This window comes from Epinephelus lanceolatus, chromosome 11 (assembly GCF_041903045.1).
Source record: "Epinephelus lanceolatus isolate andai-2023 chromosome 11, ASM4190304v1, whole genome shotgun sequence".
In the NCBI taxonomy this organism is placed as follows: Eukaryota; Metazoa; Chordata; class Actinopteri; order Perciformes; family Serranidae; genus Epinephelus; species Epinephelus lanceolatus.
The window spans coordinates 26390105-26406975 of NC_135744.1; the positions used below are offsets into that span (position 1 = coordinate 26390105).

The following is a 16871-nucleotide window of genomic DNA, read 5'->3' on the forward strand; positions in this document are numbered from 1 at the left end:
GGGAGTTCTGTTTACTTTTATTATATATACATTTCTGTTGCTCTTTTTGAAATAGCTGAACAAGAGTGTGAAAATGGACCTCTGACTGCTGCAACTCATTAACACACAATCACTGAAAGACTTTCACCTCTAGGTGGCACACACACATTTGAATGCTGCAGGGCGACTGTCATGAAAAGGCTCCTTCTGATTGAATAACCTCTTGAAACCTTATTTTCCTCATAAATGTATTTTTAGCAGCTTTGACACAGCTACGCTGCACCGTACGACACTATAATATATTATGCATCTGTCTACTTGTTTCTACACTTCATTAAAGCATCATGATGCTTCAGACTGAGTGGAATACTTCAGTCCACAACACCCAATTTTTTGTATACCTGCACTGTCACATCAGCTGAAAATATTCTAAACATTTTATACTTAATTCCCTAAAATTCAGCTGGATATATTTGGGATTTTTTTAAATACCTAAACTACCAGCCTGAGGAGCAGATCCAACCCTCATGAAAATGTCATAAGGCTCGCCACATGTTTAGAATTTATTTATGGCTGAATCAGACCCACAAATAATTGGTATTTTTGAGCAATCATTACATTTTCTGGCAAAGCTGCAAAATCTGAGCATAAAAAATTGATTTTTTTTAACTAAATGTTCAATAATCAAAGTTAAAGGTTTGGAAATAACATATTTATTTATTTTTTATTAAGACATTAACACAGAAGCTCAGCTAATATGCTTTATCAGGACTGTGTGGACATGGTTTGATCAGATTTGACTGAGCAAACAACCCCTCAACCGTCATCAGATTTTTATTCAAATATTGCAACATTTGATTGGTGCACAGAAGTACATGACGTCACCTCTTTTCAACGAATCCTTCCCACTTGAAATCAGTGAGACGCACACAGACACAACAAAAATATATGAAAGTCTATCATGAAATAACCCATAATGTCTAAACTTTGCTAGAAAGTTGGGTGTTAATATGAGACCAAATTGTTCATAGTTATACACTAATTGAGAAATAAAGATTTTAAGGGCCTTTAAACTAGGACTCAAGCACTCTCCTAAAACGTGGAGGCATATGACACACACAGGAAAGAGCAGAGGGACTCGGACATGACAGCAACACCACGTTCTCTTGCCATGCTGTTTGTTACAAGCAGAGCATCAGTCGTAGTTTGCTGAGACGTCATCTTCAGCAAGTACTCTTGGTTCAGCCTGGCTCACAGCATTAATTCCTCCAAAATAGATTAGAGCCGCTATCTCAGGTTCCGGGCTCCATCAAGACTAATGGAAGCAAAACCCGCAGGAGCAACAGCAGCATCTTTTTCTCTGCATTGATTCAGTCCATCCAGACTCACACTGGTGCGGACATTAAGAGGTTTCAGAGATCACAGGATATACAGTACCAGCCCATAGCTTACAATGCACCTGCTTCTCTGTCTCTTATTCTTCAGTTGGTAATGACTCACAGACGGGCAGAGTGTGTGTGTAAAGAACGCAATAACAGAACTGAAAGTGGAGAGAATAATTACATACTCTTTTTTTGTAATTATTGACTGTCACGTCTCTAATATTAGCAAACTCTTGCAACTGCTGCACGTCTCTGACGGCTTAAACTTCATGGTATTTGCAAGCTGCTCATCCTCCAGATGCAGGTGTGCTTTCCCAGTTCTCTGAGCTCTCACTTCTGATGGATTATTTTTTAAAAAGCTGCTATTTCCCATTTTGCTTCCCCTTATCTTCAGCTAAATGTTGCAACCAATTAATGTGGTAATTTTGTTTTTGAAAACATGGAAATAGTGATCGTTTAAAGCTTGTGTTGGCAAACAAGCTCTCTGCTAAAGTGTTCATGAGCAAGAATTTGAACCCAAGTTCCCAGCACCTGCAGGGGAGCCGATTTATATGTGACCCCATGCTCTAACTCTCTGCAGGGGGGCAGGAGAAAAGAAAACTTCCCTGCAGAGATCACCTATTATATTACCACTGTTACTATTCACTTGTCACAAATGTCACACAAAGAGTGTAATGTATAGAGACAGAGGAGCCCCCTGGTTTCCCCTCCCATCACACACACACTCTTCCAGAGTTTTCTGTGTGCGAGCAGCAAGGTCAGGTTGCTTATGGGAGGAAATGTGATCCCCGAGGGTGGGGCTGCCCTGTGGATCATCGCTCACTCTCTCATCTATGAGTGCCTGTCATGTTTCTCATATCGTCCAGTTCAGTGTGGATTGTCAGGGCTGCCGTTACAGCTTTTGAACACCTCAACATAGCAGGTCAGCTGTGGAGAGGGGCATTAAAAGACTGGCACTCTGCCTGCCACAACCAGTTGAGGTAGCACCTATATTTACCAAGCATGCCAGTGTTCAAAGTTACACTGATGGAAGTTGTAAAGCAGAAGAAGTAGGCTATGCAAGGGAACAACTTAACTACTACGACTGAACTACTTAATGAAATGCGAGGAGGATAGTCTGGGGAGAAGTGAGCTGGCAGATGCAACACAATATCAAGCCACTTGTCTGGAGGAATTCAAGTTGCCTTCTGTTGGGACACTTCCACCGTGGGAATCCAAGAAATGAAAACCATCTCAGTGCACTGATACGGTGTTGCCGCAGCAACGCCACAGTGGAGACATGCCAATTTTCTTTTTTCAACACAAATGACTGACGAGAAAGTAGGCTGCTGTTTTCATTTTTTCTCCCTCAGTACATCACAGGAGCTTGGTGACAAGGGGTCATCTCTGTGAATCATCTTCCTCTTCATCGTCTGCTGAGGACTGCTTAACTTTCACCTGGAGAGATTTCAGCCCACGTGTGTTGATGGTTTTGGATTTTTGTTGCGGAGTCAAAAGGTGAGTTCAAAGAGAGTTTATTTTGGCTTTGTGAATTTTTAACTATTAACACGGCTAGAAAATGTGAATAAAGAGTTAAATAAGTAATTGATGGTGAACCATAGTGATTATTACTGCTTAATGCAGTCTGATATGAAGCCTTACAAAAACTGCTGAAATAAGGAACTACGATAAGGCAATCAAAATATATATTGTCTTCCTGTTTTTAATATTTATTCTTTTGATTTCTGTATAGATTTGAATCAAGCTCCATATGACATCATAAAATAATAACTCACACTGACAATAACTCAAGTACATGTCTGAGTGTTGAGGACTTGAGTTTGCTGGCCCAGATAGTTTGTCCCTGTGGACACAGTGGCCTTGTTTCAACAAATTACATTAGAAGCTCCTGGGGACTGAGAATCTTCTGATTTAGGAAATTATTAACTTTTATAATAAACATGAGATCTTGTAGTGAGTTGCAGGTAAAGGTTGAGTCCAGTGTAAGTTGTTGTACCATGTATAGGTAATACTGTATGTGAGTTAGGGTGAGATCTTGTGTGTGTGTTTATGTGTGTGTGTGTGTGTGTGTGTGTGTGTGTGTGTGTGTATACGTGAGTGCATGTTTAGATACTAATGGCAAATTATTACACACCCATTAAAGACGACAGTGAAAGTGATGGCCCTTTCTGTTGAAATGACAGCTCGTAAACTTCAACGTCATCTTTAGGAAGCCATTATGAAATGGGAGAAGTTGAAACCTCCAGAACCAGATGACCCTATGTGCTGCTGTGAGTGTGATATTGACCAGTACGGATGTTGCTGTGACTGTGAAGATTTGGACGAAACCTTCAGCAGGTATGAAGGGCTTTGAGGAAAAGGGTCGGTACTAAGTAGGCTACCACTAGAATGGAATAAAGTGCTGTAATAGAAAGTAAAAGAAGCGCAGAAGACTAAATGTTAGTCACAAGAAGTAGCACTTTTGTATATAAAAAAGTTCAATATCTCTTTTTAGATTCTGCTGTAAAGTGTCTCTTCGTGGGCTACTATAAGATAACTAAGACAGATTGATACCACTACTATATATGTCAGTGAAATATAAAGCTAAAGCCAGCAGCTGGTTAGCTAGCTTAGCATAATGACTGGAGAGTGCTCCTTAACACCACAGTAAAATAGCAAATTGTCATTTTTTACCTTTTTGTTTGTTACAAGGATCAGCCACATGAGGTATATGTTTATTAGCGAGCTTCAGAGGTGCTGGTAGGCAGATATTGTCATCTTCGGACATAGCCAGGCTAGCTTTTTTCTCGTCTTTCCAGTCGTAGTGCTAAGCTAACTGTTTCTTGGCTGTAGGAACTATATTTAACTGACAAATGGCAGTGGTATCAATCTTCTCACTTTTAGAAACAAAGCAAAAATGCAAATTTCCTAATAATTCCCAATTAGAGTATAAAAGAAGGAATGGTCGAATGGACGATATTGACAGTGTTCGAGGAGCCAGACTGAAATATTGGTTGGAGTCAATGGGGCGGGCACAACAAATTACATTTAAAACCCAAATCTTTGTTGTTTCAACTTAAATTGAAAAATCCTCACACCAGGTTAAAAAAACACACATTAAGCAATGCTGGCAGATGTTTTTCTTTTTTATCTAATTCTATGTGCTTGTTTTTCCTTGTTACTGGTCTCCAGACAACTGCAGTGCCAGCCCTAGTTGGTGTGCCTACCTGCCCTGCTTTAATATGAAATCGTATATATCCATATATGTGCAGGCTCTCTGTCTCAGAAAATGATATCATCCAGGCCTTGGCCAGCCCTGAACTGAGCTCAGTCAGGTTTTCATCAAGACTGTGGGGCCACTGGCTCTCTAGCTTGTTTGTGGGTGCAGTTTATTGAATTTTGTCTTTTTATATGAACTATGTGTAGTGTGTGGTATTTCTTGTCTTTTTTATATACATATTGTATTTATTATATTGTATTTTTGTACATAGACATCTGTCTGTTTTTATGTGGTACGCGATGGAGCTTTCTCTGTGTCCTTAATAAAGTCATTATTATTATTATTATTATTATTATTATTATTATTATCATCAATATTATTATTACTGATTCCAATAGAACTGACACCAAAGTTTGGCTCCTCCAATGCTGTTACTATTGTCACGACTGTTTCTTATATTTTCCTTGATGTTTCCTAATATCTAATGTAACACTCATTCTGAGCTTCTGGCTTGTAGAGTTGGCCTGAATTAAAATCTCCATTTCAAGGCCTTGTTATTTCAGTGTTTGCTGTGCTTACATGCTTTATCAAGCTACTGCAAAAGGAATAGCCCACACACATACAGTACATAACACAGACAGTGGGGGAAATTGGGGGCCTCATAGCTTGTCTGACAGTCTGATACCTGAGATGCGCTGACAAAGTAAAAAAAAATGAACCTAATGTCTCCCTTCCTGTGCCATTACACAATCAGTGTAAGCTACACTGTACATTTTGAATTTGAATTTGCTTCCACTGATCATCGATGACAAAAACAACTGTATCGGCCACGTTCATGATTACAAATGTTTGACTTCAAACACTGCTCTCTGCAGGTGGCTGAAAGACAGACCAGGTAAAGGTGGATGTCAGTCTCCTGTACTTGGGGCCATAATTGACAACCTGGAGATCTCCATGATTCCGGCCCTGGTGCTGCTACCCGTCCTGCTGCGGGTTGCAGCCCTGCACTACCTGCTGGGTATCATCATCCTGACAGCTCTGCCCGGCCTGGTGCTGTGGTACTACTACGCCACGCATAAAAAGAAGAGACGGACCCTCTTCTTCCTCACTCTTGCTCTCTTCTCCCTGTTCTACATGTATTACCTCTTCATCACAGAGATTTTACCTCGTGGGGACATCAGCCAGCTGCAGCTGTGTACTGTGACCGCTGGAATGATCGTCACTATCGTCTCTCTTATTCACACCAAGAGAGGCCCGGGATTTGTGACCTCTTCCCTACATGAGGCAGACAGTCACAGTCAGGAGGCTAACAAAGACTCTACACACCTTAATGGATCTATCCAATCAGCAGCCTCCTCAGGGACTGCAGCAGAGTTGCAGACAACAAAAGAGGCCCTGGCAGCAAAATGGAGCAGGTGTCCTCTGTGCAAAATAATGCGACCCCCGCGGGCCGGACACTGTCGAACCTGTGGATCCTGTGTACAGCGCCTGGACCACCACTGTGTCTGGTGGGTTGAATATAACATATTATATTTTTCCATTTCTTGCATGGCTTGTGAGTCACCTCTAAGTTAGTTATACATTTCTTTATTGTGCATTCACTAAAGGTTATGAAAATAAATATAGAAGACAGATTAGATAACTGCCCTGTAATTACGCCAATAATCACATGTTCAGCAAAAACTCCACCTACCTCCTTGTTCCTTCACAGTACAGAAACCAGGAAGGTTCAAACTAACCAATAGACCATGAGGTTACACAATTATCAGCCAATTTAGGTGCACTTTGTAAAGTTCAATCATTCATTTCCCGTAACCGCTTATCCTGTTAGGGGTCACAGAGGTGCTGGAGCCTATCCCAGCTGACACTGGGCGATAGGCGAGGCACACACTGGACAGGTTACCAGACTATCACAGGGCTGACACATAGAGACAGACAACCATTCACACTCACATTTTCACCTACAGCCAATTTAGAGTCACCAATTATGTATGTTTTTGGATTGTGGGAAGAAGCTGGAGTACCCAGGGAAAACCCACGCTGACATGCAAACTCCACACAGAAAGGCTCCCCCACCTGTAGGGTTTGAACCCCCCTCCCTGGGGTCAAACCAGGAACCCTCTTGCTGTGAGGCGACAATGTTAACCACTGCACCACCTGCTTGTAAAATGCACACTGCTAATACCAAGTGTAAACCTGTCGATAGCACCCAACAACCTGAATACCTCTGGGCTTGACATTTACAAATAGGCAGACACACTGTTTTGGGCAAAACTGAGCTCAACAGAGCTCTATAGGATATATCATATCATATCATATATATCATATAGAGCTCCTTTAAACTAGACCTGCTTCAGGTTTACCGGAGTCCAAACAATCCAAAGACACTATTGCCGGCTAACCACAAGGACGAGGCCATCACTGAACATGGCTTTAACAGCTGTTGTAATATGACCAGGAATTATACACAAGTTAATCAACTGTAAACTTTTAAATGTGCGTTATTTTAAACACAACAGTAGGTATGCGGAGCCACAGTCTCAGGCACTGCTGCTTTAATCTCTAAACTGGTACATTGTGTTGTGTGTCTGTGTTTTGTCTGTATGTGTTGAGGTACCGTAGGATAAACAGCTGTGTCGGACAGGCAAACCATCGCAGTTTCCTGTTCACCGTCACAGTGTTCGTGTTGACCTCTGTGTATGGGATCAGTTTGGTGCTATGCAGCCTCTGTCCTCGACAGTATCTGATGACGGCTCTCCTCTACTGCCCTGGCGCTTACAGTCAGTCCAGGTACAATACTCTTTAATGTGCTGTCTCTATCATGTCTGCAGGTGACAAAACAAAAAACAATCTGAACTTTGTTGGTTGATTGTAGATAATGCTAACTAATAATTAGCGGTTTCGTCAACAGTATTGGCAAGGACATAAATTATGTAGAAAGATGCCCCTGTTCACCACTCATGTCTTTTTCAGTACTTGTGTGAAACAATTTAAAGATACCTTTGACTGACAACTGTTTATAGAAGTTGCTCATATTTTGTGGTAGTATTTCACAAGAAAAGGTAAAGGTGAAGTGTGTAAGATTTAGGGGGATTTAGTGGCATTAAGTGGTGAAAATTGCAAATTACAACCAGCTGAACCTTTTCCAGGTTAGAATTCCTTTAGTGATTATTGTTCAGGAGGTTTTTACCAGGAGCTGAATCATCCACAGAGCAGGTCTCCTCCTCTCGATAACAAACTAACCAAGTGATTAAAACTAGTAAAAATGCTGAAGCCGTTTTAAGTTACAAATCAGCGTTTCTCCTGTGCTGTTTGGCATGACGCGGAGGGGCCGTTCGCCCAGCATCTGCTAATGTGTGGTCACCTTTTTTTCTCTGATATCTTAATGTGTGCTCATCTTTTTCTAATCCCGTTCAGGAAGTTTCTACCATGAGCCGAATTATCCACAGAGGTCTTTCACTCCCAAACTCAGCGATTTAAACCAGTAAAAACACATAAGAAAAAAATCTGTTTTTTTCTGATGTTCTCTTTGCAGAGAGGGTGTGAACTAGTGGCTGATGCGAAAATGCGAATGGCAATATTTGATTGATATGATTGATATATATGAGCCAGTGTTTGATTTGTCCGTTCTGGGCTACTGTAGAAACATGACAGTGCAACACGGCAATCTACGTAGACGAGGACCCGCTCCCTGTGTAGACATGAAAAGCTTATTCTAAGGTAACAAAAACACAATGACTCTTTTTCTCAGGTTTATTATACACTACAAAAACATACATGTTATATCATATTCCATTTCTGCCAATATACCCCCCTTAATCCTACACACTGGACCTTTAAGACATGATTTTTGTAGCATTTGTCATAATTAAAGTGTGGTAATCCTTTTATTTATATATGTAATATTGTTTATTTTGTCTTAGAAAACTAGCGGATACACTATTGGCAAGGTGTGCATGTGTACATACACATTTTAAGCACTGCAATTTTCCTTTTTTTGCTTTGGATTGTGTCACATTTACTGTAAATGAAGATTGTCCGGGTCCTGGTGCCAGGGTGGAACATGGCCAGTTTTAAACATTCATAATGTTGCACTGTTAAATACATTTCAGATGTTTTATTATACTCCTGTAATACTACGTCTGCTCTCTCTTTATCGTTACAGCATGGCACTTTGCTTCACTTGTGCCTGGTACAGCAGCATTGTCACAGGTGGACTGCTTTACCTGCTAGTGGCACAGGTTCTAAACATCAGCTTCAATGTGACGGAGCGGGAGGCTCAGCTGGCTCTAAGGAACAAAACGGGCCAGAGACGCCTGTGGGGGCTCGTCATCGACACAGGAGAGTATTCACGTGGCTTCTATCAGAACTGGGTTGAGTTCCTCACCATGGCAGATGCCTCCGTTTCTTCTCGCTCCAGCTTCACTGACTTGGTCTAGTTTCACTTTGTCCACTCTGGTAACGTCATGGTAACAGACTGTTAATACAGCCCTGTGTGAAGAATTACATCTCATGTATGTCTTAGGATATAGCAGCTGATGTCTTCCGATGCTTACTGCATTCCAGCCTTTTAATACAATGCATTGAAACCCATTTTAAGTGTAAAATAAGTTGCAGAGGAATATCAAAGTGCTAATGCTGACTGCTTAAAATGGTAGACAAAAATATTTGTTTAAGGGTTAGAAGTTGTTGCACGATTTATTCAAGGAAATAAACAGGGATGAGGCTGCAGGCACTGCCATGTTACTGTACATATTTTCTCTACCTGCAGAATGTGAACATCAGTTACACTGTCTGATTGAAAATGTTGTTGACTGCATGTCAATTAAAAATAAAAATTGAAATAAATGACAGGTGACTCTGTGGTATCAATTAAAGAAGAACAGTCATGCTTTCAGCTCTGAGAGAAGGCAAGTAGATGCTTTTGGGTGCCTCTCTATGGAGATCTTAAGAGTCAAACTAGGTGAAATCCCAGAAACACACTGGGGACTGGAACATCCCATCATACCACTTCTCATACAACCTAATTTCAGACTGTTTAACCAGCTTTATCAGATATAACAAAAAACAGGCATGGAAGACTGGTACAGACACAGAATAGAGCACCGCATCTGACCTCAGTGAGTCAGTGGTGGGTGTACAGTCATAAACTTCCTGGAGCTGCTTCAGTCATCTTTACTGTTATGACTGATGCTATCTATATTTATTCAATATTCTTCTCTGCAGTGCTCTGTTATTGATTTTTTTTAATGTAATGGTTTTTGTCCATTGCTGTCTCATAGTGCCAGTGGTGCTTCTTTTACACTGTCCAGACCTACACACTTTAAAGGGACAGTTCGCCCCCAAATTAAACATACATATTTCCCTTCTTACCTGTAGTGCTACTATTTGTCAGAGTTGTCTTGGTGTGAGTTGCCAAGTGTTGGAGATCTCAACCTTAGAGATTGCTGCCTTCTCTCCAGTATAATGGAACTAAATGACACTTGACTTGAGGTGCTCAAAGCTCAACAGCAACGTCTCTCTCCAGAAATCATGACCCGCTTATTCAAGATAGTCAACAGACCTTGTTATGAACAGTTTCTACCAAACTACACCTACCAACTGTATTGTTACCTCTCTCAGTGACAGCTTACCGGCTCCAAACTGTAGTTGGGAACAAGCTGGCTTATTAACATTAATTTTAGCTTGGCTTCTTATTAACTGGTTACTAACGTCTTGTGGTCTGGACCATTCTGCAGAGGGAAGGATGGCGAGGCATTCAAGTACCATTCACCAACAATGGCTTTACTGCAGTCTGCACAACAGAACAAACATGGCCTTCTCATGAGGTGTAGCAGTAGCCCTGAGCTTACTGAGACACACAGTTCTGCTGACTACCATCACTCTTTGCCGCTTGCCGTCTTCACAATGACACCCCAAAAGAGCTGCTTCCCGCCATATACATGTAACCCACTGCCATACACCCCACTCCCTCTGCAACTCCCAGAGGACTCCGCCCTGTGATTTTGCTTTTACATGTTGCGGTGGAGTATTGTACTTACAGGGAGAAAGGAGGCACCAGAAACAGGGTTCGGGATAGTTGACCTTGACTGCAGTTTTATTTCACAGGAACATTCAGTGAAATCTCTGCTGCTGGCATCCCATCCTCAACCTTACAGGCCAAAAGACAATTAACTTTTACTTCAACAATCCACAGGCTGAAGTATACATCACATCCTCAGAGGTCACCGAGTGAGCCGAAAACAGTATCACTGCACAGAGGGAAGTGTGCATCTACTCATGGACGAAAGGCTTGTGGGGCTTTTAGTTTCAATGTGTTTTAGGGTTTAATGTTGTTTATAAAAATATATCTGAATTCAGCATATTATTAGCAAAGAAAATCAGCCTTTTCATAAAAAAAATGAATGAACTGAATGAATTTCTGTGCAATCATGTCAGCTGGCTAACGCTAAATCACTGTGTGGCACCTGTCCATAACAGCAAAGCAAACCAGTTAGCTAACAGTTAGGTACTATTGAATCATATTGACCAATTAGCTGTATTATTATTTAAAGTATACGGACATTACATAACTTTTAGAGCAGGACACTGGGGGCTGAACTGTCCCCTAAAGACATGTAAAGACTGATTCTGTGAACAGTCAGTTACATGTCTTTAGGGGACAGTTCAGAGACATGTAAAGACTGATTCTGTGAACAGTCAGTTACAGATATTAATTATTTATATCAAGCTGAAGGCCACGACCTTGTCCATCATCATAATGTATAACATTTAATGCGTATAAGTAAATCTATTCACTCATATATAGCATAATAAACAGCAAACAGAACAGTGTGTGTACTCTCCCGTAATGTCTAGACCCCAGTGTTTCACTCCATACACTTCCCATTATTCCCCATTATCTCTCATAATGCTTGGGCGGAGCAATCAATGAAGCTGTTTAAATCAATACATTTCCTCCATTTAAATCTCTCAGTCTATCAAGTCTATCAACCCCTTACTTCCACAGCAGTTGCTCTGGAGTCTCAGCTTTCCTCTGGTGCCACCCCATGACCAGTCTGTGCATTGCTCCCACCCAGTGCTGATGTTAAAAACAGCAAGCTTCTCCTTTTTCCTGACTCTGTTGATTTCAGGTGTGTATTAAGCATTGCATGATGCCAAGTGTCTATCTGATGTCTAAGGGTCACTTAATGAAATTTTCAGCAGATGTAATATCAAACATTACTGCCCTATCATATACACCTATGTCGGGTTCACGAACATTTGACATGATACAGCTCGTCCTGACTGCCAGGTCAATACGTACAAGATAATTTGTTTCTGAGTAAAGTGCGGCAGTTTGATCACGACATCATACTCTCAATAAATAAATAAAATTATGAAATTTGGTTCAAGTTTTGCCCTATTTTTCAATTTCTTCTTTGAGTTCCTGTGAATGATAACTTTACACATTCATGCTGCTCAAGGCGAAGCCCAAGGACAAACCCTTTTCATATTGGTCACTCTATGAGCTTTCCTCTAGCGCCATCCTCAGGCTAATATGTCAACTTTATCCTCAAGAAATACGCAACTATACACCGTCTTGACTTTTATGAATCCATGCCCTGCAACTTTCTTTATCTCCATGCCCTGATTCCAGTCTTTCCATGAACTCTATTTGTTATTTTATTACCATCATTTCATTCCTTTTTTTCTTGCCCTCAATGAATGTACAGTACAGTATGTACTGTATACTGTGTTCATGTACAGTGTGTGAGCATGCCTGCCTGCCTCAGAGCTCCTTACACAGGATAGAATAACACTGTTATTGCTTTGGGCAATGAGCTGTTAACACTGTGATGATTTATGGGTTTATTAATGGCCAGGGGAGTTATTCATAGAAAGTGGTGCAATTAATACGTACCTTTTTTAGGGTGTTGAGTCAAAGTTACACATTTCAAGATTAATGCTGCATTCAAATTGGTTAATTCAGGCTGTAATTACAAACAACCAAGTGAGAGAAGCTGCTGGTGAAAAGATTTACATGAGTATCGACAAACTTGTGGAAAAATGGGCTGAAAAGAAAAGTCGCTATCACTGGCAGGAACACTGAGATTAAATCCAATATTTCACACCATGTTACATTACATTGTTTTACAGTATCTACTTTTACGTGTGAACAAACTGTTAAAAACATGTAACACAAATGCTTATGTAGGCCTGCTGTGACTACAGCAGTGGAGGTATAATCTTGGAATAACGTGTGAGCGCATGAACTCATTTCACCCCACATTTGCATGATGCATAGATAATAAATCAATCTATCGTCTGAAGGTGAATTAGTTTTAGGAATTTAATACATTTCTGCACAGGTTGTGACAATTCTACTACGATTAAATGTGCATTATGTGTATTTCTGCAGCTGCAGTACTTTGCATGAGCCTTTATTTAATGTGAAAGTATAAAATACCTCTCTGGCACAACATTATTTTAAATATTTGTTTTTCAGGGCAAAAGGCACGCCTGTTCAAACTGGCAAGGTATGTAGGTCGGAGGTATCTGTGTACCCTGGCATGTACCTGCCTGCACCTTACCTCATCTTATTACCCCAGATCATCCCCTCATCATCACTCCTAGATTCATATCTTGATCTGTGCAGCGGAGAAAAGTCGAGAGCTCAGACACAATGGCGATAATAGAATCTCAGCTCAGGGTCCATTTAGTAGCTGTTCTGATGCTTTTGATCAAATCACATGATTTATTTTATGAATAAAATGACAATCTATTTTTACATCCATTCTCCCAGCTGATAGACTGACTGACTATACTCTATCTGCTGATGAAGAAAATGTGATATGATCAAAAGCTCCAGCAGAGCCTTTAAAGGTTAGATTTGGAGATTGTTGATGTTTGAAATTCAATGTGAAAGCAGCTCTTTTATTTATGGCGTGGGAGCCACTAGCTGCACACAGAATAAATTATCTTTTTCATTCCTGTTAGTCCCTGATGTGGTTTTAAGACAGATGAGGACACAGTATTTACAGACTTTAAACCCATAAAAGAGACACTAAAGTTTCCCAGGAAAGCATTTCAATGCAGCACAGTCCAATCTGTTGTCTCTGTGTTGTACAACTGCTGACGGATGAATTTGATTCTGTGGTCTCTGCCACAGAAAGCACTGGAAAGCAGCTACTGCTTTGTTTACCACCTCTGTTTACTGTGTTTTTGCAGCTTATGCATACAAATAGGAGGCTGCAAAATGAGCCTGTTTATTTAAATACCTAACAACACAGTGTGACAGACATGATATAATCACGACCCACTTCTTATTCAGGTTATGTAGTTTCTCCTGCCTGCTGTCATGTGTTCACCTCTCACACGGTTGATTGAAATCTGCCCTGGCAGGGCTAAAAGCTGACTTTGTGGCTATGAAAATGTACAGTGTTTTTCCGAAGCTTCACGTGTTTGAACCCATCCCAGCTCCGGGGTTTGTGTGGGTGTGGGTGTATGTGTGTGTGTGCTGGCTGGGAGGGAAGAGGTAATCTCAGTCTCCACTATATAAAGGGTTGTGATCAGAACTTCAGCCACATATCTTCATCCACACTCTCCATCATCATCCTGACTGAACCTGTTCCTCAGTAGCTATGACTTTGCTGGTGGTGGTGCTGGGAGCTGTGCTCTGCTCCTTCACGGTTTCTGCTGAAATCGTACCCCAGGCAGACTTCAATTTACAGGGGGTAAGACACATCACTGGGTGAACTATCAGGATTTTTTTTAATCTTAGTAAGAATTGATTTATTGTTACTGAATATTGCTTTATAGTACCTGTTTGCATTTTGTTTTATTCCTCCTCACGTCTGGCAGAAAAAGGATCACATGTCAACTTTTAAATAGTTATAAGGAAGTTATTTGATGGCATGAATAAAACTAGTTTAAATTAGTAATACAAGTAGTATTTGACTTTGACTGATGTTGTAAACGGGTATATACTTCCTGGGTATTTTATAAAATGCATTTAAGCAGCTGTTTACTTGATTTTCTTTGTGTATTTGCCACATTTTGCAATAAGTAAAGTAACATTTACATCAAATTCTTGTTTGATAACTGACAATCGTGTAAAAAATCTGAAGTTGTTTGTTAAATTCCCTTACTTTAGACAACTTGAACAGAAATGAAAATGATTTGATCCCTGAACAGATGCAAATATCTGCTAACAATTTCTCAAATATTTAGAGCTCAACCCAAAAATGAAAGGCGCAAATTTGTTAACTGTGCAAGGAGTTCATTTCACAAAATTCACCTCCCCAGGAAGGTTGGGACAGTGGGTAGGGTCGGCAGGGACACTTTGTTCTGGGCTTAAAAGATCAAATCTAAACTGAGAAAAATTGCATTGTGTCACAATGCTACTTGTTCACACATTTATTTATTAAAAAGAAACATTTAAAAACTTAATATATTTTCAGAAATTACTGAGATATGGAATTTCAAGTCTTCATTTCAGTGGCACCTATTAGCTAAAGGCTACATGTAGCTTTATGTAGGCTATTAAGTTTGTTTCATTTTGCCAAAAAAGAAGAAAAAAAGTCAGTAAAAACAACTTGAGAGTTAAATAGAAGTTAAATAACTGAACTCTGCATGCTCAAAATATGCCCAGGGGTTGAAATGAAATATGAAATATGAAAAATCATGCCGTAAACATTCACTTAGTGACTTCTCAGTGGGTGTTGTTAAATTAGGAAAAGCCTCTGTCTTGTTTTTGGCGATTTGTAACAATGTAGGAACCATAAACTACTGTCCAAACCACCCCAGGAAGAGCAGACACACTTTGGACTCCTGTTGCTACCAACAAATATTCAGACAGCTAACACTTGCACCAAATGATTGGCAGTTTTCAAACTACATGTTTTTTTGCATGTGGCTATGAACAGTATGGCAGAAGAAAAATAACAACAGAGCCAAAAATTTGCTTACACACAGTAGGTTTTAAAACTGTGAATAAAATGTGAGGAACAGTCAGAAGGTCTCCACATTGTGGTTAAAAGTGAAAAGGGTGTGCCTGAGTATGAGCATAGTAAATGGCATAGGCATAGCTGCTTTTTAACTTGCTATAAAGGCACTGTCCTGACTGCCCCCCTGTCCCTACTGACCCCAGTCTCCCCTATATGGCGTTTATGTTTTCCTTGTGTGTCCACAGATGGCAGGGAAGTGGTACCTGGTTGGGTTTGCCACTAATGCCCAGTGGTTTGTCAGCCGCAGAGCCAGCATGAAGGTGGGCACGGCCATGATGACCCCAACTGCTGATGGGGACCTGGACATGTCCTACGCCAGTCTCAAGTGAGTGTGAGAGGACGGAGAGAAAGACAGAAAGGAGGTTTATAAAAAAAGATCACTGGTGACATGTGTTTATCTTGTTTTCTTTGCAGCTCCGACGGCACTTGTTGGAGACTTAACAACCTGGCCAAGAGGACTGACACGCCTGGGAGGTTCACTTACACAAGTGAGCGTGAGTGCACCCACACACACATTTAAATACTGAACACATAGAGGCGACATAAACAATTAAACCATCCTCAGCATTTCTGCTTTCACATGATCCCTTCTGTCCTCCTCCCTCGGACAGGCTGGGGGAATGTGAATGACATGAGCATGGTGGATGTGAAGTATGATGAGTACGCGCTGACTCACACCATTAAGACCAAGGACAGTGCTCCCACCGTTGTCAACAAACTATATGGTAAAGTCACTATTAGCTGTGATGCTACACCCTGTGCTATGAATCTAATCTTCAATACTGTCATGCATGCTGCAGCAGATTAATATCATGTGGTCCGACAGGCCGTGGAGTCAGCCTCGGCCCTGATGTGCTGGAGAAGTTCAGGCAGTTCTCCCTGGAAACTGGTGTCCTGCCTGAAAACATTGCTTTCCTTCCTGCAAATGGTGCGTTGCATATCAGTGTAGAGACTATGTAAAATTAAGCATGATGTTAAGCATTATTCACCTTACTGTATTCTTTTCTCTTTCTTCAGCGGAGTGCCCAGCTGCCTAGTTCTCTGCCTGAGTCATTCTATGTCAACAAAGCTGTCTGAAGACTTTAATGAATATTCTACATCTCTCAAGGTCACCACCATGAACTCAGTTCAGTTTATTTGCTCTGTTCTTTCAGATGTTGTAATAAAAATAGCTCATCATGCCACTGAACATGATTTAAAGTCTGGTTTCAACGCACAATACTTTGCTTCTATCTACCCTGAGTTGTAACTGAGCTTACACAGTCTTTGAAGATCTCTTCAAAATGCTCTGCTTTGAAAAATAATGTGTGATGTGGTTTTTCT

At 40.7% G+C, this 16871-nt stretch overlaps 1 protein-coding gene across 4 annotated transcripts; it reads left to right on the forward strand.

Moving 5' to 3' along the window:
• Window positions 1–2239: 2239 nt before the first annotated feature.
• LOC117272082 (palmitoyltransferase ZDHHC23-A) lies at window positions 2240–16742 on the forward strand. Of its 4 annotated transcripts, XM_078172426.1 has the most exons (9): window positions 3571–3698; window positions 5436–6068; window positions 7183–7350; window positions 8726–8963; window positions 15734–15873; window positions 15963–16042; window positions 16160–16273; window positions 16375–16476; window positions 16566–16742. In XM_078172426.1, the coding sequence occupies exons 1-9, from the start codon at window positions 3580–3582 to the stop codon at window positions 16583–16585; spliced, it is 1614 nt and encodes a 537-aa protein (XP_078028552.1). In that variant the 5' UTR covers window positions 3571–3579; the 3' UTR covers window positions 16586–16742. The 4 variants fall into 4 exon arrangements, with proteins under 4 accessions (XP_033507808.1, XP_033507799.1, XP_078028552.1 ...); XM_033650828.2 differs by lacking the exons at window positions 3571–3698; window positions 5436–6068; window positions 7183–7350; window positions 8726–8963 and adding an exon at window positions 14117–14276; XM_033651917.2 differs by lacking the exons at window positions 15734–15873; window positions 15963–16042; window positions 16160–16273; window positions 16375–16476; window positions 16566–16742 and adding an exon at window positions 2240–2858 and having other exon boundaries at window positions 3545–3698; window positions 8726–9411.
• The last annotated feature ends 129 nt before the right edge of the window (window positions 16743–16871 follow it).